Here is a 25,009-nt window from a genome sequence, read left to right as displayed (position 1 = left end):
TATAATATATGTATGTTTATTTGGTTTTGCTGCGAACGATCCGTGCGCGTTTTTACTTTAAATTGACGGACTAATTAGTAGAGCCGATGCCGGCAAACTGAATCCAAATCGGACTGCAAGCCGCCGTCGAGCTCATCCCAGTGGACGACAGATGTGGCTACCCTCAAGCGGGGTATTCCTACTTTTGTAGGAGGTGGGAGAAAGCTGGGAGGCTGATTAGCAGAGCAGTACAGAACAAAAGTGTGATTCTGTGTCCATATTATGAGTACCTAAAGGGAGAACCTGGCCAAAGATTAGCTGGAAGAACGACATATATGATAGCTGAAGCGTATATAAGAATGTAAGGGGTAGCTTACTCTAAAGTTCTTTGGTTAGGGTATATACCTCCTCGACTATACATTTATTTTTGCATTTTTTCATTATCAACGCTCTTTTATCTGTGTCTATGGCCCGACTGTGCCACTTGTGCGGGACATCACACATCGCCAAGTTCATTTGGAAAATTTCATATGGCGTAGAATGGAAACCGATCTGATATTTGTGTGTTTGGGAAAAATGGGCGGACGGACGGAACCGCAATAACATCGAATCCGATTGTAGATCCAACAAAAACTCTACAGTTTACACACTTTCTGATATGCTGATTCAGATAACCATCAATCAATAATTGCTTATAGTAGGAATAACATTTCTTAGAAGCATTTGAACACTGAATACTATTTGGAACAAGAATATAAATAAACTTTGAATCATTTGTTGACAAGTTGAATTGAAAGCTAATTATTCAATAATTTTTTATTCAGAGAATAGTTTTCGTTCTGATAATCGAAGTGATCTCGTTGAGCATCAGAAAGGAAATGCCCGAAAGCGAAATAGATTTCACAGTGTCGGGAATCGTTTTAATAGATTTATACAAATTTATAAACACAACTTTTTCGCATCACTGATTAAAGATTAGGATTAGCTCTTATCGCTGATCACGATTTAAGACACGAGCACAATGTACTTACGAACAGTACGTATATATACGGTATTTTAAAAATAAGCCGGCGGAGACTTTCCAGATCTGATGCGTGAGAGGAGCTTGGTTATGGCGTTTGGCTTAGGCTTAGAGGTGGATAACGCGGAGGCTGTGTACGTTGACGAGTCGCTGCTGATGCCACCCGTGGCGGAGGCCTTGAATCACAGACCGCCGAGATTTGCTCGGGCACATTCCTTAGTCTTATTGGGCGACGGTTTGGTGTTTGGATCTGGTCATCTCCGATTGCTGTTTTCGAAAAGTCAAATAGAAGTACACGTTGGGCTTTCCATTTACTGCCGAAGGACTTACCTGGTAGATACTACTGATCTGCAGGTGACGGTCCTGCCCGCGGTTGATGGTGGTCGTTGCTGTGGCTCTGCAGCGAGGAGCCACTCGAAGGCAATGAGGAAGAGCTCCTGCTCCCCGTGTTGCCATACATTACTACTAATACTATTCTTATTCTTGTTGTTGAGTGCTGTACAACCGGTGCCGGTGCCGGTGCAAGTGCAAAGCTGGAGCTTTGCGTCTTTCGAGTTGTCATGCGTTGCTGCTGATGCTGATAGTGGTAATGTTTTTGCTTATTATTGTGATGATGGAGATGGAATGATGGTTGCTGCTGCTGTTGAGCAGCCAAGAGCTCACGTGCCTGGAGCGCATCTGCGCGCACTCTACATCTAAATTGATCCCTGCAGAGAGAGAAGAAAATTAATCGATGGACGAAGGGAAGAAGCGATCATAAGCATATAATATATGACTATTACACTCAATTATCCTCGTCCTGACAGCTGTCCACCTCGGCCACCGTCTGGTGGCGGTCCATCATCAGCCAGCGCTTGCTGACCAAACGATTGCCAAAGAACCCCGGCATTTCCCCCTCGAAGCGCCTGCTCTCAGAGAGCTTGATGACAATCTCGAACTGATTTGTGTCGAATCTCTCCAAGGGGCGGAAGATGAAGCGACCTGCGTAGTGCAGGTTCTCACGGAGCACAAAGGACCTCTCGACGAAGAGAACCGTCTGCAGCCAGAGCGAATTGTAACCGCTGGAGAGACAGGGATTGCAGCTGAGGGTGCGCTGGCGATGGCATTGGCTGAACGCCACATCGAAGTACAGAGTGAAGCACTCCAGGTGCCCATCCTTGGTGACCTTCAGCCGTATATCGCGATCTATCTGCAGATCCTCCGGGGTGGCCCTCTTCAGATTGAGCGCCAGCACGCGATGGGCAAGGGTAAGGACACAGTCGGCGTGGGTCTTCGCGTAACGAGGCTCGGAGAGGGCACACCGACGCATGGCGTTCATTTTGAAGTAGTAGACGCTTCGCCACCAGTCGCAAAGGCCCTTCAGCTCTGGCTCCGCGGCTCCCACCAGATAGAGAGCGCCCAGATCGGGCAGTATGAAGCCATTCTTCTTCAGCCAGCGATCCCGTGCCTCGAGCACCTCCAGGATCTCAGAGTTCCACAGCAGCGAGTGCCCCATCCAGTTGCACACAATTCCGTCCACTTTCTCGGGCAGCTTCAGATCGGCTATGCGCCCGTGCAGCACCTTCACGGTGTGCTCGAAGTGATTCTGCTTCACCACCAGCTCCGCGTAGTTAGTCACCATCGAGTGGTCCACGGCGTACACACGCTTCGCCCCCCCAATGCGGGCGGCCATCAGGGCCAAGGTGCCCACGCCGCAGGACAGGACGAGGATGACGCGCCCCTTGAACAGATGCGCATTCTCTCTGATGACCATCGCAAAGTAGTGCATGTGGTCCTGGTTTTTGAGCTGCGTGCGCATGTTCAGCATGTGGGCGTTGTTGTCGTGCCGGAAGTCTGCCGATGTCATGCGATCCACCTGTTCCAGTTCCTTCGGCACGCAACGCGCTGGCGGTGCTTTCGGGTGGCAGGATTGCACTCTGACCTTACCGCGAGGCAGTCCCCGGATCGGCTCATTCTTAATTGTGAACGTAACTTTGTCTGGCTCCGGCCTCTTCATAATTTTGATTTGCGGCTCTTTGCGTGCCTGTACACAGGGTATCCGAGCCTTGGAGGGTTCCCCTTCCACGCGGCTGATCTGTTTGTAGTTGTTGGCCACTCGCAGGGGTACGAATGGGCTACTCTGGCTCTGGGTCGAAGGTTCCGGAAACAGCTCGGATACTCCGCGGTAGATGTGGTCGTCGGAGTTTCCATGCCCATACATTGCAGCTAGTGCTTTTTCCCAGGTATTTAGTGGCTTTTGGTCTATTCCGTTAAAGTTGTCCTCTTCTTCGCGTCTCGTTTTGCCAGTGGACCCGCCGTCGCGTCTTTGGGGTACGAATCGGACACTCTGTCCCGAAGGTTTCGGGTACAGCTCGGATATTTCGCTATAGATATTGTGGACGTATGGGACCTCGTGACAATTCATTTCAGGCGTTGCCCGCTGGGAAACATCACATGGGTCTTTTGGTTTCTTTCTGTTCCGGTTTCCGTACATTTTCCGTACCGAACCGGCTTCAACCGACTCGGGTACTTTCTTAGAGATGTTGTGGCCATTAAATTCAGGTGTCGATAACTGTCCCAAGGGTTTTGGTGGCACTTGGGTAGCCCTTGGCATCCCGCTGGAGATTTTCTGCTCTCTGTCGTTGGCGCCGCATCCCCTTGAACTGCTTGCTGTCTTGCTCTCGCACATTACGCCAAGTTCCCGCTCTAATGCTTGGCATGGGCTTTTCAGCTGTAGTTCTGCATGCACTTTATCATTGTTATCCACATGGTGATGGAAATCCCCCAAGCCAGGTTGCGGAGCCTTCTTGATGGCGCCGTTGGCTTTGGTTTCCACATTTTTCTTGTTTTTCTTATTTATACGCATTGTTGCGGTTCAAACGAAAATTTGAGAAGCTTCTGGCAGTGTTGTGTAGTGGATAAAATGGCACTCGATAGGTCGTTGCAGTGTGGCCAATTCTCATCTGTGATATCTTTTTTACTTCAATATCTTAAATTAATAGGTCTGCTGGTTAGGGATCCCTTTAAAATCTATTGATAATAATTTTATGGCTAGCTTAAATCCTCCGCAGTCTTCAGCCACCTCTTTTTATTTTCGATAGGTCGATAGGTCTGCAATCGCAGTGTGCCCAAATCACGGCTTTGATCAGTTGCTCGGTTCCTCGCTCTCTGCCTGTGTTTATTTCGTTTAAAATCGTTGTTAAACTGTAATTTAGTGTTTATTTTGTTTGTGAAAGTGCTGTGCAGAGTTTGCCATAGTTATTTTTTGTGTGTGTGTTTTTTTCTAGTGTTTTAGTGCATTTTTTCTTGATATGCCGCTCTCTTTGCATTTTGGCGCGTATCTTGCGATGCCTCTACACCGAGTACACCGTTATGTTGTGTACGTGTGTGTAAGCGAGTGTCTATTTGAAAAGAAAGAAATGACAAATCTCTGCAGTAACAACGGAATATAATCGGGTACTAATATTTTCGGCATCGGTCGCGTCGGTGTAAATAAAAAAATAATATCTCGTGAAGCTATGCGGCCTCCAGTCTGCGATCATGTGTGCGGTGTGAGTGTGTAAGTATGTACATACATACATATGTATGCATATTCTGTTTCTTTTTGCCTTGTCTTATTCGATGCATACCCTTGCAGGGTGTGTGTTCGGGTTATAGCGAAATGTTTGACAAGCATCTTTAAATTCATAAATCTCTTATGTACATATATTCTTCATTAGTAGCCATTGGCTAGTTAATATGACTATTTATCGTATTGCTACCATGGAAACGAGACTGCAAGGGTATCAATGTTTCGTTTCCCGAGTATTGTTTGTTTTTTCTGTTTTTTGTGTACCACACACAGCATGCAAAAAGAGAGACCAAGAAGGAGAGCAAGCAGTAGAAGTGAGGAAGTAAACGTGTAAAGGGAGACGCGACAGAGCAGTAGGCGCAGTTATATAAGACTCGGCTGGGGCCGCTGCGTAGGCGAATCTGTATCAACAAGTGCTATCTACAAAGCGGTTGTGTTCTGAAATGGATTTTTACAAAAATGGGTGGGGAGATACCTAAATTACCAGAAATATTTGAATCGAACAGATGCAGTCAGCTTCCTTCTCGTTGTTTCCCACAGCTTCCCCACACTTTTTCCATTTTCCATATCCACAGGATTCCAGTCGATAGCGTGACCCCATTTACAAGTATCATCTAGAAACAATTTTCAGAATAAACTGACCGCTGATATTTGTACATATGTACATATGTTAATCTGTTGTTTTCAATAAAGAACATAATACTGTATTTCTGGAACTGAATCATCTGAAAACCCCTCTCGAAGAATAATCAACACGAAGCCACACAGCATGAAATCCGAGGGCATCTCTCATTTTTCTCTCTTGAGGTTGGGGCTGGAGAGCATCGTCATAAGATGTCTCATGGCTGTAATGAGCGTTGAGCTTTCTTCGATGATGAAATTAAATTAATGAAATTAAAAAGAAAGCCAAACCCTAAGAATTACTCCGTTCGGAAAAATACTTTCTCCACTTTCATTCCCTTTCTAAGCTACAACTGTCCGCAGATGAATGCATTTGTGTGTTCAAATTTTATTGTTTTAAACATTATTTTTGGCCAAAGTTCGTGGAACTTCCGTTTGTTTTTGGCAAAGTTTAGTTTTTAGTTTCGGTTTTTTGTAGGCAACTACTAAATATCACCAGTTTATTGTTGACTATAGCTAGCATTTGGAAAATATCAGTACAGCTCCATCAAAAATCAGCCATCAGCAATTGCCCTTGATCCGTGTTTTGATTCCGAGGGATGTCGTGTATGGGTGTATAATAAAAGTGAGTTTCAGTTCGCGCCGCGACCTGCGGCAGAGAGGTCCTTCGCGTGTCATGGGGGCTGCGACTTAAGTAAGTACGAATGCGATCCCTTTGGGAGGAGGCGCTGTTTTGATTCGATTCTAAGAGTATTCTAAGATACAGGCACTATGTGTTGTTGGCATTGGCATCGATCACCAGCATCTCGGAGATGCCCATGATCTCCTCGTAAAAGCGTCGGTTGTCCGCATCCACCGGATGCCAGTCATGTGGCGCCAGGCACTGTTGCAGCCGCTGCCGAAAGCTGCCGTTCGTTTTGGTCACCCTGTAGACCATATAAACGATGGCCAGGAGGAACAGCAGTCCCTGGCTCAGCCACATGACACCTTGATGGATTTCATTGAAGGTTATCAAATAGTAGACGAGCTGACCCTAAAACGAAAGAACGAAAGAATCTTAGGATCTTCGGAATCGGGAGACGGAACATCGATTGCCTACCAGACACAGCCCGAGAAAGATTGGTGTGCCAAAGCGTATGAAGAATATGGTGAAGCTTGAGATCGTTTTGCCCAGCATGAACTGCAGATCGCACTGGAAGCGCACTCGGCCATAGACCACAGTGGCCATCAGCACGAGAACACCCGAAATGAGGACATTAGAGAACAGGGCCATTCGTGGCAGCAGATTCAACTGACTGAAGCCCAACTGAAAGAGCAATAATAAAGCTATAAAAGTGATATCTTTTATAGGAAATCCCTCACTCACCTGCGTACAAAAGTACACGGATGTGGCCGCAAGGCAGAATATCAGCGTACAGATAATAGGCATCTTTCTAGGCCTCAAACACTCAAATTCATCGAAGAGGGATGTCACCACAGACAGAAGCTGGATCACCTGCAATAGAAACGAAACCATTAAGAAAAGGCCCTGGAAATAGCTGGAAATAGAGACCCACCAATGCTGATAGCTCGGCCAGAAAGATGACGACAAAAAACAGGAAAGCCCAGAGATTGGGCACAGTACTAAAGCGGCCAAAGAGGTACGAGAAGCTGAGATACAAGTACTGCAAATCATGCTTCTCATCCACATGAAACGGCAGCATGCCCACGTGATCTGCAAGGAAGGAATATAGGAATATAGTCACAGAAACTTAGGCATCCAGTGGGACTGTCACCTTCGAAATGATCGTGGGCCACATTGCAGCAGAGCACGGCCATGAGGCCAATGGTGGCATGGGTCAGGCACACCCAGACGCTCATCCGCTCGGCGTCGCTGCGAAAGCTGTTGTAGCTGGCCAGATTGATGATGCTGCCACAGCCGGGGCCGAGGGCCAGGCCGGCCATTACGAAGGCACGGCTTCCAACTCCCAAAAGATCCTGCACGTTGTAGAACGGAGGCAGCAGGTAGCTGTGAAAGGTTCCCAGGTCCACTCCCTCGTGAATGGCCAAATAGAAGAACACGGCCACAAAGCAGGCAAACATCAGGACACAGGCACAACGCAGGGTCTTGCCAATCTAGAGGGATATCACCACAAAGGATTAAAGATGCTGTGTAACAAGAAAGACACTCACAAAGGCAACAGGCTTAAGCAGGAGGGCCAGAACCAGCAGCCAGATGGCCCCCACAGCCACGAGCATGGACAAGGAGATGGTCATTGCAGTAGAGCCTTCGCCTGTGGAGGCAATCATCGACCTGGAATCATCGAAAGATATCAATCTTAAACTCGTAATTGAATGGTTCTACTACCCACCGAAAGAACTCCACAGTGGAATGTGGATCGACAGCGAGACTCTGTAAAGAAAGCAGATAAAATAAGCACGATAGAGTAAGATTTGCCTTTACTCCACTCACATCGGGATCGTAGTTGTCATGGGTGGAGCAGTCGTCGCTGTTCCACGTATTGTTGCAGTGCGTCCATGGAATCACCGCGTGCAAGGCGTTGACCGCGTAGATGAGCGGCACCACTGCCCCAATGCTGTAGTACGAGAGTGTACCCAGATTTATGAGCAGTATGGAATATCCGATGCCTGAAAGTATGCCCCATTACAACCCGAACAAGTGAGTGTTTTGCAAGCGGTTTCTGAGTACCTTTGAAAATGGGCGCCACACGAAATGCTGAAATAGATCCGGAAGTGGAAAACTGTCCCAGAAATGCTTGGATCAAAAATATGGGCAGGGAGTAGAAGAAAATACCCATAAGATAGGCGATAATAATTAATACTGTAAAGAGATCGAAAAGAAGAGGAATTGGATAAAGGGATTGGTGGAGTAAATGCTGTAGAGTGAAATTTCAATAAACATAATGCTTGATAATGATTCATTTCAGGATTCTCTAGACCCTTGATCTGCGGTCGCATAAAAGTGCTATTAATATGCTCTCCCTCGAGAGATTTATCTGCCGCAGCACTCCGTCATTATTCGCCTTATCTAGAATCGTGTATAGAACGAGTGTAATTATGTCATTAACTAATGACCCCACAATCGCCACCGATTATATCTGTTCGTAACCAGTTGGCAGATGATTATACCCCCGTTTATGATGAATCGTTCTCTCTTTCTATTGTCGTGGTTTCTGACGAAACTACTACTCTCTTTCTATTGTTGTGGTTTCTCTGGCTCGATGACAACCCTGCCTGCTGTCGTCTTCAAATCTTCCAGCTTATCGCTCGCCAAATTAATATTATGCATAATATAATAAAAACGCACAGAATCCCCAGCGATTAACGCAGTCCCCCCGATAACCTTTGCTTTGGTTAATTGAAATCTGTTGATAAGAAATTATAATGAGAACGGGAATGGGACCGTTGGCACTTACCCCATCCGCCGTGTACGAGGCCGAAGGTGGGGAGTTCCGAGAACATCAGCGGGGTGAAGGCATGGGTGCAGCTGGCGAAGTAAAAGTCCGCCGACTTGGCCCAGCGTCCGCGTGCCTTGTCGTGGCGGTAGGGCCGCTCCAGGGTGTCGTAGGCGCTGGTCGTGGGCACGGCCATGCTCTGCACCTGCCGCAGACGGACGCGGCGCGTTGAGGCAGCCAATCCTCCTCCTCCGCCTCCGCCTCCTCCAACAGCAACTCCATCTTCTACTCCAGCTGCTGCGGCTTCATCTCCACCGTTTTCGCAGTCGCCCAGCAGCATGCAGTTGTTGAGCTGCTCCCCGCAGATGCCTTTCATGATGGGCGGACCAACGTCATGTATTCCACCCACGGAAGTGTCTCCGCAACACCTGAGATTCCCCTGAGAATCTCACTTACGATGGCGCAGCTTTTTTTTTGGCACTATTTGCTCTCCTCGTTCCAAGTTCATTCCGTTTCGTACCGCACTTTGACCCAGTTTCCCCGGAGTTTCTGGGTCAGTCCGAGGTAGCAGTCTTTTTTTCGCTGGCTTGTCTATGGATAATCTTCTGAATGGGCCAGTAGTCGAGACTTAATAAGATGTTATAGCTGCCAGCAGCAGTCTTTAATTGAAATCGAGACTCGTCACGACGCGACACTTCACCCCAGAGACCGACAGACCGATCCGGCACCGAGACTTTGTATTATACGAACTCCAAGCGCAGTCGGAACCAAGCGGTCGCATCAGATGCTCAGCGACAAATGATGCGATTTGATGGGGCACTCCCCGCTCTCACTCTCCGCCACTAAATGAAGCAAAATAATAAAAGCGGCAATAGCAACAACAGCAACAAAGAGCGCAGCAAATCACGAATTTAATTAAATAATAAATACTATTTTTTTTTTGTGCATGCGTGTGCGAGTACAGTGGGACGAGGGCTGGGAAAAGTGGCAAGACTAGAGGGTATATATGGGAGCGTGTTCCACTGTGCCATGACATTGCCCTGCCGTTAGCCGTAGTTCGTTGGCGGTCGGACGGACGCAAATAGCTCATATATGCAGTAAAAATACTCCGTACTCGTGGGCATCGATAAGAGCAAACAAAGGAGGATTCCAACCAACAAGTCGCGACATGGGAAGCAAAACAAATCGGAATTAATCCGCAAACAAAGACAGGGAGCGCGATGTTTTATTTAAATCAAATCGAATCACAATCGGAACGGAATGGAAGTAAATAGACGTCGCAATGGGATGGCCAACGAGGGCAATGGACGGACACACACACAGCACCAGCTGATGCTGCACTTGCCCTCTCTTACGCTCTCTCTCAATCGCTCTCTCTCTCTCAATGCCGGAGGTCTCTGCCAAGGTGTGTGCCAAGGTGTGAGTGAGGTAAGGCATTGCCAGAGTCCCACTGCCGGCAGTCGCTGCGAGGTTCGACTGCCTTACCTCTCGCCCAATACACCTTGCTTGACATTGCTCGTCCGAAACGAAAGCCCGAGAGAGGCCGCTCTCTTCGCCGAAACGCTTCAACAAGTGTAGAACCAGGGGTGTGAAACATTGCGGGAGGGCACACGGGGAGGGAGGGCGGTGTAAATCAGCTGTTTTTTGTTTGTGCCTCTCCCGCATTGTGTAATTCGCAGTGGACTTGAAGTTTGTTTGTTTATTTCTGCGGGTGGTGGCCGCTGCCACCAGAGAGTGCGGCAAACGTGTCCAATTAGTCGAAACGAAATGTTTATAAAGCGCAATAAATTTGCAAAAAGAAATGTTCAAGAAAGTCTAACCATAACCGAACAATCGCACATCGTTATACATATGTACATATTTGTGTACACGATACATATGGCCAAGCAAAAAGACGCAAAAAGTTGGCGTCTCAAGTGGTAGCCAAGTCTGCTCCACCTCCACCTCTCCCTCTCCCAGCTCCGTCCACATCCATCCTGCTCCTTCTTCTTCTTCGCCTTCGCACAAGACAATTCAAACAAAGACAGCGGCACAGGCGCCGCCTTAACGGGCTTATCGCCCGCCTCCAATCTAATCACGCACCTGGCACTCACATTTGCATACACTCTCCACTCGCTGCCTCTCTTTGCACTTCACAGTTGCAGCCGGCGACAGTTTTTGCAATCACGCACGTATTTCCCATGCACTTTGATTTCTGTTCTGCGCGATTCTCCGATTCTGCGATTCTCCGATTCCCAATCCGACGGCACGTTGCTTCCAACTGAACGACTGAGGCAGCTCTGCCTCGGACGCAGCCAGATAGTCGCCGAATGCTGCTGCTGCTGCTGCTGTCTCTTATCGCTGCCGTCTGCCGTTTGCCGTCTGCTGTTTTTGCTATTTTTACTCTTTTGCCAATTTGGTTGTTGTTGGGAGAAATGCAAAAAGAGAGTGATAGAGAGAGAGAGAGAGAGAGCGTGCCTGTCTATTACACGGCTTTGATGCTCTGGAAATGTGAGCGACCTCCGAATGCTCTACAGTTGTAGCCTACATAGACAGGCAAAGGAAATTACTTGAGAAGGAAGTGTACCCTAAAATACTCTAGGCAATAAAGGTGCTAAAGAGTGGCAAACAAAAGGCAGTGAGAGCAGCAACGAGTCGTCATGACGTTTAAATGCTCTCCAGTCCTAGCCAAAGAGACAAACTCCCAAGAGCATACCGTGTTCGCTCATAACCCAAAATCCTGCCAAAGGGCAAGGGGCATAAGGGGTCACGCAAAGAGTGTCACGTGTTTGGGTAGTAAGAGCACCGACAGTTCGCTGTGACCCCCCCCCCCCCCCAACTTTTGTGTGCTCTTTTCTCTTTGCTATAACAATTACCGGGCCTGGCCAAAAGGAAGCCCAGTAGGAAATTTCTTACCATTTACGAGTACGGGTACGAGTCCGAGCCGTGCTCCCAGTAAGGGGAGACTGTCGACACGATTGACGACGATTGACTCTTGGCCGCGGGCAGGCAATAAATCACGGCAGTCAAGTGAGTCCGTTCAATCGCCAAATGCTCTATTCCAAAAGGGGGTGTGGTTGCTGGAGTGCGGGGGGCGAGGCGCAGGGTACACTGACGCATTTCATTCAACAGCCAAATGCGGCAGCAATGCGAAACATGAAAAACAAGATAGCAATGCGGATTTCGGGAGCCGAATCTAGTAATACCCTTGGGGATAGTGATATAAAGAAGTCTATGTGGGGTCCTTATCTATTTTAGGTTTCATAGTTAATTTTTAGTTCATGTTTCATAAATTTCGAATAAATGTCTTCTTTCTGTGAACACACTCTTTCGTTCTCTCTCTTCGTTCCTCGTCGTCTTCCTAGCAATGGGATCCTCGTTGCTCGTCGTTCCCTTAGGGATCGTATCTTCCCTAACTCTCGTTGTGTCTAGGGATCAGCGTACTGTACACCAACCCACATAAATCTATTGATAATCTCGAATGTATTGTTTGTCTTTTCGTACACTTTTTCTCTGTGTTACAATCCTCTGTGGACAATCGGTATACCCTCTTTAAAGGGTACCAAAAACAAGCGCGTGAAACGCAGAGTGGGAATAGAAAACCAAGCGAGGGAATCGCAGAGGGGGGGTCGGGCAGTCACGCATTGGGTTGCCAGAGCAACAGTTGGATTCTGTTGTGGTCAGCGGTGGGGCCGGGGCAGGGGTGCGAATGCTCTGATTTGATTTGTGGATGCATTGCGCCATTGAACGTTGAACGCTGCGCATGCGCATGAACTTGACATTTCAGCCTTTTCGTTCAATTGCGTCGCTCTGTTCAGAGAACTGTAGCATTGGGGATAGTTAGAGGAGTGGAGGAGCAAGGGGGATGGATACTCAGTGGAGGCTCATGTTCCCATTTGAGTCAATGAATCAATCAAATGCATACGGAGGCGTAACACTGTGAAAATCATTGTAGTCATCGGCCAACGGACTGTGTTTACTAATTGACTCCACGCCGGAGAATGCCTGAGATGCAAGGTATTTTCCAGTCGATCATGGACTAGCTGTGTAATTTAAACCCGTTTAAGAGGCGTCTATTATGCGCTTAATTGATCCATTACGAGCTTGAGACAAATCTAAAGTCCAATATTTGTCGCTTTTATGGCTTGTTACGTGACAAAACCAATGCTAGAGACGGAGATTTATGATTTTTACTTGGAATTCGGATTTTGTTAGCGAAATTTCAAAACAAATCGCTTCAGAGGGGTCTTAATTATTAAATATAGTAGTGGGATCTTTAGAATACTTTGTTGAATCTTCAATCAACCAATCACAGATCCTTTTCAAACTGTACTCCAATCTCTAAGGCCTCTTCCCAAATAAATCACATTTCGAGTTGGTTACATTTTCTTTATTTGCAAAATTTCAAACATTTCCCCAGGGAATGGTCGTGGCATTCCTTCAAAGGAAAGTCCTTCTGCCTAGTTTTCACAGGAATGCTTGGAACATGTATTCGAAATAAATAAAGAGCGCAAGGGACACAGCCAGTGTTGGCCGGTGCTTGGGTCGAAAGGGAATTTTGATGGCTAGTTATGGTAGGGGTGGTTGAAGTTCAAGTGCTAGGTGCGAGTACCCTGTCTATATAGATCTATATACATTTATGTACAACAGTATTGGGGTTGAGTTGAGGAGCCCCCCGGGGAGGGAGGATCCATCAATGGCAGTTCCTTGGCATGGCGGGGCGGTCCGATCGGTGGTGGTGGATTGTAGTCCATCAGGAGATCCTCTCACTTACAGGGTTCCGGGAGCGGGGGCAGCGTTGATGGAGGCCACCGACTGGATGTGTCCGGCCAGGGGAGCGGTGTGGATGGCACCACGGGTCTGGGCTGTGTAGACACCCTCATGGGCCACGGGGCCGACCACAACAGCGGGGGAGTGGGCGGCAACGACAGCGGGGGCTGCTGGGGGCCAGGCGCCAACGGTCACGGCTGCGGGCCAGGCGGCGGCGGGATGACCCCAGGGGGCGGCGGCATGGGCCCAGGGAGAGGCGATCACAGCGGGTCCCGACACGGCCGTGTAGGAGAGTCCGTGTCCGGCCACCTGCGAGAGCAGGGGAATCACCGACGACTGGACGCCCATGGCAAGGGCCACAGTGAAGACAACGGCGATGGCGAACTGGAAAAGGATAGCCGGATTAGCAAAGGATTCGCCGTGTGGCAGTCCCGACCCAAACTCACTTTCATTTTGCTGTTGGTTTGGGTTTGGGTTTGGTAGCGCTCTTGTTGAACTCTTGTTCTGAACTGATCTCTGGACGGTTCTGCCGGCCAGTTTTATACCCACTGCAGGCCCCACATGGCTGACCACCAGCGCGCGCACCGGCGACAACGACAAAGGTTCATGAAAGTGAGAGTTCACACATTGTTCAGACACGGGACAGTGGTCCGCTTGCATATGCTGCCAGAGCAAATGACATGACTTACACCGATCTATCGATCTATCGTCTGAGCGATCTCACAGATCACCGCCTTGACTGAGACATTGTTTGCTCGCCCTGCACCCGCCCGCTGCGCTCTGCCTCACTATCTCAGAGCTGATCGTTTCCGAGAACTAGTTCTACGGATAGTTATAGAAATAGTTTCGTTCCTGTTTAGATTGCAGTGAAATATGGTTCTGGGAACCTGATTTAAAGCTACTCTCTCCACGGCCAGCACTCTCCCAAATATAGCCCTATCCTTCCTGCCATCTGATCTGGTATAAGTGTCTTTTTTCCTAGAGATACAAAGTTGTATCTTGATATCGAGGGACGTGTGCTTTTGCAGGAAACGTTCCGACTGGTTCTGATATAATTCCTGCAAGAACTCGAATCTTGAACCAACTCGTGGTTCCCTCTGAGTTTCTTTAGCCTGGAAACAGCTCCCATCGGAACGGACACGGATCTGCACACCTCTGACGACTTGCACCGCCCCAGAAGTGCATTCCGAGTGAGTGTTTCTATCTCTCTGAGTGGCTTTGAGTGCGCCCAACCCACTTTTAAGCTGCAGTTCCGGTAAGTTGCTTTTCACTCCATCACACCGACGCGTCGGTTTAATTACTTAATTGTTGTTTGTGTTCGATTAGCATTTCAGTATGATTTATAAGCAAATCTAATTATGGTCTGATCCATATCCTGAATGCGGCCAGCTAATAACTGATTTATGTGTCTTAAGGGCCATAACCGAGATCTGTCGTTGGTTGGGCGTGGGATTTGCCTGGGCAAACCATGAGAAAGGGGAATGGAATTACCCAAAGAAGTCCCTTTCGGATTACCTAATAGATGTAGCCACAACATTCCCTGGGTTTTAATGGAGTGGCGTGGCAGGAACAGTGTGGGTGGGTGTCTGCAGGCTTCCCACATGGCCCAGGCCCCATTAGACAATTCAATCATGCCGAAAAAAGCCTTCGATTCGGCAGTGGCGGAGGTGTTTGGAAAGCTTTAGAACTGGTTTCCATTTCCATGGATGTGGGGGCAGAGATCCGAAAGAGTTCAAGTTGAGATCTCTCGATGATAGTCTGTAATTAGCCACTGCTATAATTTGCCTCATAAGTCAATTATTTAGCTGCACTCGAAGACCAGGTGCTGACTGAAACTAAGTCTTGGTTCTGTAATTATCGTTTAAGCGTTTGCATAATTAAGCATACGCCCTGTGCTCCCAATACACTGCAGATGTAGATGTATCGTAGCTGGACAATTAACTCGATCTAATGACCATTGGCCTCCAACTTGACTACCGTTCAGCGGCTGCTGTTCTGTGTGTGCTCAAACAAATTGGGATTGCCGTAATAATAGTACACTTAAAAGACAAAGACACATTTGATCTAGACATTCTTCAGCGATCCATTCAAGGTCCAGCAGGTGCAAAAACTAAACCCCAATGAAACAGAGCCACACCCCCAGTCAAGCCAATAATTAGATTATATTAGTGTTTAGATATAATCGGGGGTGCACAGAAGTACAGGTGCTTCAAGGTCGTAAGGGAAGTTACTAGAAGGTTTCAATGAATGAGAGACCCAGGAGAAACTAGAGACAGTCCCTGAATCTTTAAGGAAGAAACTCTAGAAGTAGAGCAGAGAAGTAGAGAAACTCTAGACCCACGGGCCGGCTCCACGGGCCACAGGGTTGACATCTCCATGGAAACCTGGGTAAAAACTCAAGGATTCTTAATAACTGCCACCCCCAAAGCCCCCATATGATCTTCCATAGAAATTTTCGTATAAAAAACGCTGTTTGAGTTTATTTATAACGCTTTCGTCAATCTTTACATTGTTGCAGATTACTAGAGTACAGGGAATGGATATTTACAGTTTGGTCAAAGCATATCTCTTCGTAAAGACACGCCAGATATGTATAGAGAGAGACAGATAGTGATAGATATAGGAAAGCATATAGAAAGTACAGAGAAAAGTGGTGATGGTGGAGGAGAGTGGAGAGTGGAAGATGGGAAGGCATTTGAAAGATATAGTTCTCAAATAATAAAATTAACATGCTGTCGTTTGTTGGTTTCTTGTAGTTGTTGTAATTGTTGTTGGACTTAAATTGCTGAGGGATCGCCTCAAGATCAGGATCGTGTTCGTATCGGGGGCGAAGGGGGGGGACTAAGAGCGGTGTGTGCTTAACAATAGGTGTGTAGAGAGAGTTGGGGGGAAGTATCCGGTTAGAGTCGTGGAAGGTCGGTCGCTGAAGCAGATGGAGGAGATCGAAGGTGGCTCCTGGCTCCTGGCCCATCCGCCCCGTCCGCCACATCCGTTTGGCATCGGTTGGTGAGACATCATAGGTCGGTCGTGGTGGTGGTCGGCGGTGGATGGCGATTGACTTACAGGGTTCCCGGGGCGGGGGCCACGTTCACGGAGGTGGCCGAGTTGATGTGTCCGGCCAGGGGGGCGGTGTGGATGGCACCACGGGTCTTGGCCACGTAGACACCCTCATGTCCGTGTCCAGCGGCAAGACCGGGTCCCTGGGCCAGGGCAATGCCGGGCACAGAGGCGCCATGCCAGCCGGGACCGGTCAGACCCCAGGGAGCACCGGCACCAGCATGGACAGCCACGGCGGCGGGTGCACCCCAGGCGCCGTTCCAGCCACCGTTCCAGGCACCGTTCCAGCCGCCGTTCCAGGCACCGTTCCATGGGCCGCCCCACGCACCGGCTCCATGGGCCACAGAGTTCACGTAGGAGACGCCAGGGGCGATCTGGAGTGCGTTCCACGAGGCCTCGGCTCCGATCAGGGCGCACACAAGCATGACTACGGCGGCGGCGAACTGCAGGAGGAGGGAGAATCAGGAGTCGGAGAGTCAGAAGGTGGATCCTAGGCGGGGCTCCTGCCTGGTGGGTGGCTTACCTTCATGTTGCTTTTGGGGGGGGTGTTGAAGAAGTGGTTGTTGGAGGAGAAGAAGGAAAACTTGTGTTGAATACTCAGCGAACGAGTTGATTCTGATTTCGACTACCAAATTGTGGCAACTTTTATACCAAAAGACCTGCCTGGCTTTTCCGAATGGAAACCTGTGCCGGAGCTGCCGCCGCCGCGCAGTCACAGTCACAGCCAAGAAAATGTATATCAAAAAAACGAAAACAAAACAAAAAACGAGAGCCTCTGACGCCGACGCCCAAGACTGGGGCTCGTGCCGACGACCACGACGACGACGACGACGAGAACTGGAGTACACTTTGGATCTGTGGTGCTCCGGGTGCTCTGACGCCGGGACCTTTCACTGCCCAGCTGCGTCAATCGTCCGTCTGAGATCTGCCTTGGGTGGCGATAGCACCAATGCTCCCTCCTCTCTCCAGGTTCATGGCGGGGCATAGGGGGCGTGGGGCATGGGGCGCTACGGTGCTGTCAATGGTTGCGCAAATTACTATAAACAAGAATTTAGAGCCGAGGGTAATACGAGCACAGATCCACATACACACACACACACACACACACACACACACACACAGCTAGTACGCGGGCTCCAGCCAATCGGGGAGCCCAATCAGCAACATGAAAATTGCCACAAACACCAAATTATACTGATAAAGCACAAACACATTTAAAAAGTCATAAGCATGTGGCCCAAAGCATTCAATTTGCAATGGCAGCAGCAGGCCCCAAAGTCGCAACGCGGCTCAGAATTCTTTGTTGCAATTATATATTTATTTTGTTGTTTTTGTTTCTGTTTCTGTCTGTCTGTCTGTCTATCTGTCCGTCCGTGTTGCCTGCAACTCAAATGTGAGTGCTGCCGCTAGTTGGGGCATGGAATTTCCACTAGAGTCGCGTGCCTACACTGCAAAAACAATTGAATATTGGCCATTGCCCAAGGCAGGCTAAGAACTTTGCCTTTGCCTTTTACAATGACTTAATTAATGTTTAAATAAAATAACAATAACCATAACCATAACCATCGAGCAGCCGCAGCGGCAGTCAACTGTGAAATATCTTAAGTGATGGGCAATAGCGATGGTATGCCTTTTCTATAGATTGATTAAACAATAACAATTTACAGAAAAATATACATGAATGTTTGAGGTATTATGAAATGGGTTGGATTTACGCAATAGCACGTACCTTTAATATTCTTTCGAAAGAGTTAATGGCACTAAAGAATTAGATCCTAATAATATGTAGGAACATACCATAAAAAACAACATTTAAAAAAAAACGTGGCAATTATTAAACATTTTTAATCTCTTCGAAATTTTTCTTGAGAGCCTTTTGGTACGATAATTAAATGATTAAAAATGGTTTAAAACTTTTACTTTGGATCGCTGGATCTTCAGGTGTAATCCACTCTATCAACAGGAATCAAACGCCCTGCAAAAGGTCGTATAATCGTCAATTTAATCATCAATTCAATCATCAATATGATCATCAATTGTTGAAGATATCGGTGCTGCAAATACCTAATGAAAATTATATAAATATGCAGTTTTTGAATTTTCTTTAAATATTTTGGGAGCATACGGCAAGTCTTATTTTTGTCTGGTGCAAAATACTTATCAAAAGTTGCATTTTGTTGCACAGTGTAACATCATCATACATCTATCAGCTCAGAAAAAAACCTCAGCAATGAAAAAGGACTTCAACAATCGATAGATGCGCACCTATCGCACCTGCAGGACTGCCCAGCGATAAGTCGCCAAATCGATAGCTACAATTCTTACCTTTCTTTAAAGACTTAAGCAAAACAAATCCCCCGAAATTAGCAATCAATCTCTAGGCCTATAAAGAGTCTTCAGGGGAAGCAAAACTATGACAGCCCCAGTGCCCAACAATGCCAGCATCAAATCGCGTAATCTCCCCCAACCAAAACCCATGGAACTTTTGCGCAGTGTTCTAAATAAACAATTAGCTTTTGCAGCTCATGCCCGGTTTTCGGTTTTCGGTATTCGATTTTCGGTTTGCGGTGGGGCCTGCACTGCACTGCGCTGCTCCCCCAGAAATAGGAAGGCATTGCGGGGCCAACGCCCAAGAATAAATATAATCAAACGCTGTCAGCATTGGCAAACAATAAAAATGCAAAATAGCGAAACGAATTGTTGGACTACATTTCCATGTTTGGTGGGGGCTCTTAGCTCTTAACCGAATCCAAACCATAGCAATCCCCCCATGAAATGGCAGCGCCTCAACTTGAAATTGTCATAGGAATGCAAATCAACTTTGGCCACGTTTTCGGACGAGGGTCAAAGTGTCAGAACGGCCCGAATGTGAGAGTGGAACCAAACCATTTAGAAGACAGCTGCATGGCACAAGTGACGGGCGCAAGAAACAAATTTATGAAGCATTAATCACATCTTATTAATGATTATGCATAGGGCAACGGCAACAGCACAACGGGTCTGTGTTTGGAATGTCATTCTCAATTAGTAATACGATATACTAGCACTCGTACTGGACCAATTTCCTTGGCAGAATGAGAGCCCTTCACTGGCTTAGTGGCCATTTGTGATCCATTAACATTATGGAAACCCACCCAACAACAGCCAACCCGATGATGAAATACTCCTCAGCTCCGTAGTCCCGAAGACAATGCAGGCCATCGATGTCTGGGCCAATTTGTTAGGGCGTGCTTTTGGCTCTTTGCTTTTTTCATATTCTCTCCCATGGCTATTGTCTTCCACTGGCCAGTGGGCGGGGATCTTGAGCCGCGCGCTCTACTAATAACTATCTTGTCGGTGCCGTAATGATCGGTCAGTTTATCGCCGCAAAATCGCATAATTGGCGCAGATTTCATTCGACAACTGGGCAATTATGCAAATTTAACCAAAAACACATTTGCCTGGGCATTCGTCCCCCTGGGATTCGTGTGTGGCCTATCGCCTGCCATCAAAGCAGTCTATCGTTTAGCTTTCAACTGTCTGGCAGCACTATTGTGTCGTCTTTGCTGGAAAGAAACACAGAAACTGAATAAAATTCGCTCCAAGATGAGTCAATACGTTGCCAAGGCCACTGCACTCGCCAATAGTAAGTTTTCCATTCATCATAATAATATATTCTGTATTCTGTATTGGGTATGTATTCGCAGATCTTGCTGCTTTGGCACGTCCGCAGCTGAAGGAATTCTGGAAATATGCCAAAGTGGAGCTGTCGCCGCCGTTGCCCGGCGACTTCCAGAAGCTGCAGACCGCGGCCAAGTCCACGAAGAAACTCAAGACGGATGTGAAGGGCTTGGGCGGCCGTCTCGGCCAGGTCACAGTGCGCGAGGCCTGGCTGAACATCCTGGTCACCGTCGAGGTAATCACCTGGTTCTACATGGGCGAGGTGATCGGACGTCGCCACTTTGTGGGCTACAAGGTCTAAGCACTCCGAAATGTTTCCTCAATTCTTGCTACGTTACACAGACATGATACCCCCCTACACAGTACACAAGACACATGTTTTGCGACCAGGTGCATTCAATAAAGCAGCAGCAGGCCCCTCCCAGAATTCCGTAGAACCATGGGTACACGGGTGTACGAGTATGCTCGCTCAATGCAAATCGCCGCCGAGGTGGCATTGATCTTGCCCCTTCCTCGACTGGGGTGTACGTGTCGTGTGGCGCAGGCGTCCAAGCGGCAAAGCGTTAACCAACGCGACATGGCACTCGTTCGGTCAAGTGGCATAAATCAGATTGACACGGTTGCACAACCGACGCCAAACAATGGACCGGGCGGCACCACGGTGCTGCCCCAAAACATAAACATATTTCGTACGAGTATTTCCACCGTTTGGCCCAATTTTAATGGCATTTTAATAGCAAAGCCCCGCGTTCTCCAGCCTTTTGTTGCAATCTCACTGGTCGATTGCATCATGCATCAGCCGCCACAGTCCGTGGTGCACAGAGCCAGGTCCTTATCACAGTCCAGACCCGGTTGCCGCCCACTTTTCCGGCGAGATTAATGCGAATTCCATATTAAAATCGCATAAACAGAATAAAACTAATTATGGTGAATGGCGGTGGGGCCCGCGACGGGGCTAGGAAATCAATGTTAGCCACGCTTGAATTCAATTTGGCCGCCGGCCGACTGTTGCTGCTGCCAATTGTTGCTACAACTGCAAACAAGCGCTGACCGGGCCAGTGGGGCGGTGTGGCACGGTGGCAGTCCAACGAATTTGGTTGCAGCAGCATTTCCACCCACTCCGCCAACACCTTTGGCGTGTTACCCATTATTTAATTTGGTTTTCATACTCTACTCAACAGTGAAGACTGAAGGGTACTAGTGTACTCCTAGCCCTTTGTTATTCAACACTGGCAGCGGCATAGAAATCCAGGCAACACTGGTTTGAGAATGGGAAAACTGAGTACAAAACAAGACTTCAAAGGCTAAAGATGCGCTTTAAGGCACTGAATATGTGATAAAGAACTTATGTACAGCTAAAGGAAGGCACGCTTTCCAGCACTGGTTCAGAAAAGCTTTGAATATAATAGGGTTTTGAAATGTTGAATGTTCAAATGTGCAATCTGAAAGCCCTAAAAGGGAGTTTTGAATGTGGAACGGATGTAAATCTTAGCTTCAGATGCCTATGTGGAAATCAAGGCTGGAAGTACAGTACCCTACTGAAGCAACACTAAAGGGGGAAGCAGAAAGTCGGTTCTCTTTGCAGCACTGATCAATTAAAGTGTTGGAAGGCTATCTAGGAGCCAAGAGCAATTCCCCGTCGACTATTCCAGCAACTTGTATCCGTTTTAATTTCTAGACGATTTAAGTTAATTTAATTAACGTACACACAGGCAATCACACTCGACTCCGTTGCGAGGAATTTTCGAGTGGTCGGCCGTTCGGTCGATGTGGCCTCCGAAGTGCAATTGTTACTATTTTTTGGGACTGTGCTCTGTGCTGATGATGCAATGGCCAATCGTAGACGTAATCGATTGAAAACCGTTGGTTTACGATCAAGATCTGGGGGCAATTAATCCAGATACAATTAGTATGCTAAGGCATCGGTTAATGGTCATTAGGCGAAGCCAATAATTACCCACTTACGCGGTCGCGGCTGTCACTAAATCGTAGTCACAACTGTCACAACTAACAGAGAGCTCTAGTGCCCGCAGAATGGCCAATTGAACAAGTTCTATGGGCCACGTTGTGTAGTGTGTTTATGACGTTAGCAAGTGGCTGCTTCCAGTTCCAGGCGGTTCATGCAACACGAGATACGAGTGGTTGTCTCTCTGTTTCTGTGGCGTATATTTGGTTACAGGTTGTTACTATATTTAGGCCACCAGCCAACCAGCCAACCAGTTGTGGGTGCGGATAAGAAAGCTGTACACCAGACTGTACACCAGGGCTATTACGAAATACTTTTTGCTGGCATTCGGTCATGTCTTGCGAGTCCAGCAAATGGCTTACCGACTCCCACTGGCAGGTCTGGCAGCCATATGTTCTCGTGGTCTCGTGGTCTCGGTTCTGTTTCGAATGAATCACTTCGCTTAAAGACCCGATCCGATCCTTTATTGGTCTACTGACCTTATTCAATGACTCATCGCCCACACACGCAACGCAGCAAAAAGCGGTATGAGATAATACCCCACAAAAAGGGGTTTTAGTGGGCCAACTTGAACTCGATTCCATGCGTGCTGCGTGCCAAAAAACCAGAAACCAAGAAAATGCGACTACGAATGCGTTTTGCTCAAGTGCGTTGCCGTCCGTTGAACCTGTCGAGCAGGAAGCCCACAGACCACAGACCGCAGACAGAGCAGTGCGTAAACTTGAACTTGCCACCAGAGATGGAGGAGGAGGAGGAGGAGGAGGCAGTTGCAGTGGCTGCGTCATGCGTCTTGCGTCTTGCATTTACACGCACGCAGCTAACAGCAGCAGGGTGGGGCCAGGGGCCGCTGATCGAGTAAGAAACAAAAGTGAATGGTGGCTGGGGCTGGGGACCAGATTTATGGCCAATTGCTATGGGGCTTGGCTGCCGACACGACACCGAACAACAGCGGCAAAAATGCTGCTGTTTGCTGTTTGTCTCCCCTTCTGATGGCGTCTGTTGTACCCTCCAACCAGGGGGTACTAGAGCTGAGATTTTGGTGCCAAAAGTTCTGCAAGGGTATCAAAAGTGTCGACCCTCTAAAGTGTCAAATTCCTCGCTTGTTTTTACCCCCACGATTGACACTTTTATTGAAAGCTCAGAGCACTTTTTGGCTTATCATTATTTTGGTCAATTCGAAGTCTTGGGCTGCGGAAACGGGAACGAAAAGCACTAAAGCGGGGCTCTTAAGAGCCCCCAGTGGGCGTTGAGGCGGATCTGAACTGCAACTGCATTTGCATAGACACATTACTTAACCGGGGTCTGTGCTCTGTCCTCCGTGCTCTGTCGCCGTCTTGGCCATATAAAGCTGTGGCTTTTGTTACCGTCTATTACGCGCCACATTTTCTATTAATAATTGCAAGTGCGAGTGTGCGGCGATCAAGGCAAACCGCCCCCTGCTCCAGTTTATCGGGTACTCGTACCCGTACTCTCGGTACTCTCGATTTCAGTTTTGTTGGTCTCTGGTCTCTGGTCTCTGGGGTCTCCAACCAGTTGGCAACAATGTAGTCCAGCTGCCTGGGCTTGTCTTTGGCTGCTTTTCCAGAGAGCGGCTTTGTCAACGCCCCTGCTTTGGGTCTGGTTCAAAGTAGCTTGCTGATCGATGCTGGATCGAGGCGGCCCCGGAATTGATTAATTGCCGGCATCGGTAATCGGTAATCGTCAATCGATCGAGATTCGTTTTGAGAGCTATTTGCAGAGACTTCAAGACTTTGAAGGCGTGGGAGTAGGGAATATGGATAGAACTGGGATCGAAAGCTGATCCCTAAGAAATCCCCTTCGAAAAAGCACCTTTCCCGTATTTGTTTTGATAACAGTTTTTTATTCAAAGAAACAATTTTTTCAGATGATAACATAAGAGAAAATAAAGCAGAAATCGATAGGAAGGACTCAGAGATTGACTTAGATTTGCTGAAGAAAGTTTTGTGAGGAGTGCGTGAGGTCCGCGGCAGATGGCAAGTGGAAAAACCTTTGGGAAACTAAAACCAAACATGACTTGAAGATAGAGACAGAGAGACGGCGCGACAGAGACAATCGCTGGCAAGGTCAAAGGGGGATCGTTTATCCAGGGGGTTCCGTTTCAGTGGATGATTACCAGGTGCCTGGTGCGGGCTCCAGGTTGACGGAGGCCGCCGACTGCGAGTGTCCGGGCAGGGGTGCCACGTGGACGGCGCCACGGGTCTTGGCCACATAGCTGGCAGGGGGAGCAGCCACTGCGACCACAGCGGGCGGATGGGCAGCCACAATGGTGGCATGGGCTGGGGCCGACTGGATGAGCACGGGTCCAGCTGGGGACAGGACCAGGGGCACGGCAGCGGGCACAGCAGAGGCCTGGATGGCCACAGAACCGGCAACGGCGGGTCCGGCACCCACCAGCACATGGCCGCCATGGATGCTGGTCAGCAGCGGCACCACAGAGCTGTTGACTCCATAGGCCAGGGCGAACAAGACTACGACAACGGCGAACTGGAAGCGAGAGAGAGAGAGAGAGAGTTAATTCCTGGCTGGTTGTAGGGAGAAGTGCGAGTATCCTACCTTCATGTTGGCTTCTGGTGATCTAAGCGACGATTGAAACGTTACTAACTGACATCTGCCGGTGGTCACGGCGTTTTTATAGCTCTAACGACCGAGAGCGAGAGATCCATAATACCATTTAGCATATAAGGCCAGTTCTCGGTATGTTTGCTGCACTAATGCGGAAACTGGCCAGTGGCCCCTGGAGAACAAACAAACTCGATTCTGCTCATGGCCAGGGCAAAGAGATCTCCGAGCCCATGGGCCATAGACACCGTTCAAGTGCGGCGACAATTAGCCACGCCGGTTGACAAGATACCAACCGGACAAGACACATTTGATTCGGCCAATCAATTGAAAACGGCGCAAACAACAGCCCCCCAAACCCCCAGCCCCAGCCTCCACCCCACATGTCTGTAATATCTCCCCTAACAACAATGGATGGGCGAACCACTCAC

General features: G+C 48.3%; 7 protein-coding genes across 9 annotated transcripts in view; 2 read left to right on the top strand and 5 right to left on the bottom strand.

Annotated features, from left to right (window-relative positions):
* Nucleotides 1–3,820, bottom strand: LOC6589172 (protein arginine N-methyltransferase 1). The gene is made up of 4 exons (XM_002014585.2): nt 1,783–3,820; nt 1,331–1,707; nt 1,011–1,267; nt 1–297 (listed from the first exon to the last, which is right to left on the bottom strand). Exon 1 carries the CDS (start codon nt 3,666–3,668, stop codon nt 1,785–1,787), a length of 1,884 nt encoding a protein of 627 aa, XP_002014621.2. The 5' UTR covers nt 3,669–3,820; the 3' UTR covers nt 1–297; nt 1,011–1,267; nt 1,331–1,707; nt 1,783–1,784.
* A 484-nt stretch (nt 3,821–4,304) lies between these two features.
* LOC6589891 (probable DNA double-strand break repair Rad50 ATPase) overlaps nt 4,305–25,009 on the top strand; it is a 36,185-nt gene continuing 15,480 nt past the window's right edge. Inside the window, exon 1 of the mRNA XM_026989128.1 lies at nt 4,305–4,538. Coding sequence (XP_026844929.1) covers nt 4,498–4,538 — 41 coding nt within the window. The 5' untranslated portion in view covers nt 4,305–4,497. The remainder of the gene's footprint in view (nt 4,539–25,009) is intronic.
* Nucleotides 5,540–10,837, bottom strand: LOC6589174 (sodium- and chloride-dependent glycine transporter 1). Of its 3 annotated transcripts, none has more exons than XM_026989126.1 (11): nt 10,649–10,837; nt 8,588–9,408; nt 7,861–7,992; nt 7,624–7,799; nt 7,523–7,563; nt 7,344–7,464; nt 6,947–7,286; nt 6,728–6,885; nt 6,538–6,666; nt 6,271–6,477; nt 5,540–6,204 (listed from the first exon to the last, which is right to left on the bottom strand). In XM_026989126.1, exons 2-11 carry the CDS (start codon nt 8,940–8,942, stop codon nt 5,941–5,943), a joined length of 1,923 nt encoding a protein of 640 aa, XP_026844927.1. In that variant the 5' UTR covers nt 8,943–9,408; nt 10,649–10,837; the 3' UTR covers nt 5,540–5,940. The 3 variants fall into 3 exon arrangements, with proteins under 3 accessions (XP_026844927.1, XP_026844926.1, XP_026844928.1); XM_026989125.1 differs by having other exon boundaries at nt 10,660–10,837; XM_026989127.1 differs by having other exon boundaries at nt 8,588–9,171; nt 10,660–10,837.
* Nucleotides 12,921–13,833, bottom strand: LOC6589175 (adult cuticle protein 1). Its single transcript, XM_002014588.2, has 2 exons — nt 13,762–13,833; nt 12,921–13,699 (listed from the first exon to the last, which is right to left on the bottom strand). Exons 1-2 carry the CDS (start codon nt 13,765–13,767, stop codon nt 13,316–13,318), a joined length of 390 nt encoding a protein of 129 aa, XP_002014624.1. The 5' UTR covers nt 13,768–13,833; the 3' UTR covers nt 12,921–13,315.
* LOC6589176 (adult cuticle protein 1) lies at nt 16,027–16,980 on the bottom strand. Its single transcript, XM_002014589.2, has 2 exons — nt 16,896–16,980; nt 16,027–16,815 (listed from the first exon to the last, which is right to left on the bottom strand). Exons 1-2 carry the CDS (start codon nt 16,899–16,901, stop codon nt 16,375–16,377), a joined length of 447 nt encoding a protein of 148 aa, XP_002014625.1. The 5' UTR covers nt 16,902–16,980; the 3' UTR covers nt 16,027–16,374.
* Nucleotides 19,924–20,459, top strand: LOC6589177 (ATP synthase subunit g, mitochondrial). The gene is made up of 2 exons (XM_002014590.2): nt 19,924–19,997; nt 20,059–20,459. The coding sequence occupies exons 1-2, from the start codon at nt 19,958–19,960 to the stop codon at nt 20,331–20,333; spliced, it is 315 nt and encodes a 104-aa protein (XP_002014626.1). The 5' UTR covers nt 19,924–19,957; the 3' UTR covers nt 20,334–20,459.
* Nucleotides 23,918–24,618, bottom strand: LOC6589890 (adult cuticle protein 1). The gene is made up of 2 exons (XM_026989131.1): nt 24,573–24,618; nt 23,918–24,503 (listed from the first exon to the last, which is right to left on the bottom strand). Exons 1-2 carry the CDS (start codon nt 24,576–24,578, stop codon nt 24,129–24,131), a joined length of 381 nt encoding a protein of 126 aa, XP_026844932.1. The 5' UTR covers nt 24,579–24,618; the 3' UTR covers nt 23,918–24,128.

Source organism: Drosophila persimilis, unplaced genomic scaffold (assembly GCF_003286085.1).
Source record: "Drosophila persimilis strain 14011-0111.01,24,50 unplaced genomic scaffold, DperRS2 tig00000191-arrow-pilon, whole genome shotgun sequence".
In the NCBI taxonomy this organism is placed as follows: Eukaryota; Metazoa; Arthropoda; class Insecta; order Diptera; family Drosophilidae; genus Drosophila; species Drosophila persimilis.
The sequence above is the reverse complement of the archived record's forward strand: the minus strand, read 5'-3'. Positions and strand labels throughout refer to the sequence as shown.

Excerpts from the sequence above, each read along its gene's own strand:
- LOC6589177 (XM_002014590.2), top strand. The coding sequence starts at position 19,958 with ATGAGTCAATACGTTGCCAAGGCCACTGCACTCGCCAATA. Across the intron at positions 19,998-20,058 it reads GGCCACTGCACTCGCCAATA|ATCTTGCTGCTTTGGCACGT; the intron begins GTAAGTTTTCCA and ends ATGTATTCGCAG.
- LOC6589172 (XM_002014585.2), bottom strand. The coding sequence starts at position 3,668 with ATGTGCGAGAGCAAGACAGCAAGCAGTTCAAGGGGATGCGGCGCCAAC.
- LOC6589174 (XM_026989126.1), bottom strand. The coding sequence starts at position 8,942 with ATGAAAGGCATCTGCGGGGAGCAGCTCAACAACTGCATGCTGCTGGGC. Across the intron at positions 7,465-7,522 it reads TCCACTGTGGAGTTCTTTCG|GTCGATGATTGCCTCCACAG; the intron begins GTGGGTAGTAGA and ends CGATGATTCCAG. Across the intron at positions 7,287-7,343 it reads TGCTTAAGCCTGTTGCCTTT|ATTGGCAAGACCCTGCGTTG; the intron begins GTGAGTGTCTTT and ends ATATCCCTCTAG.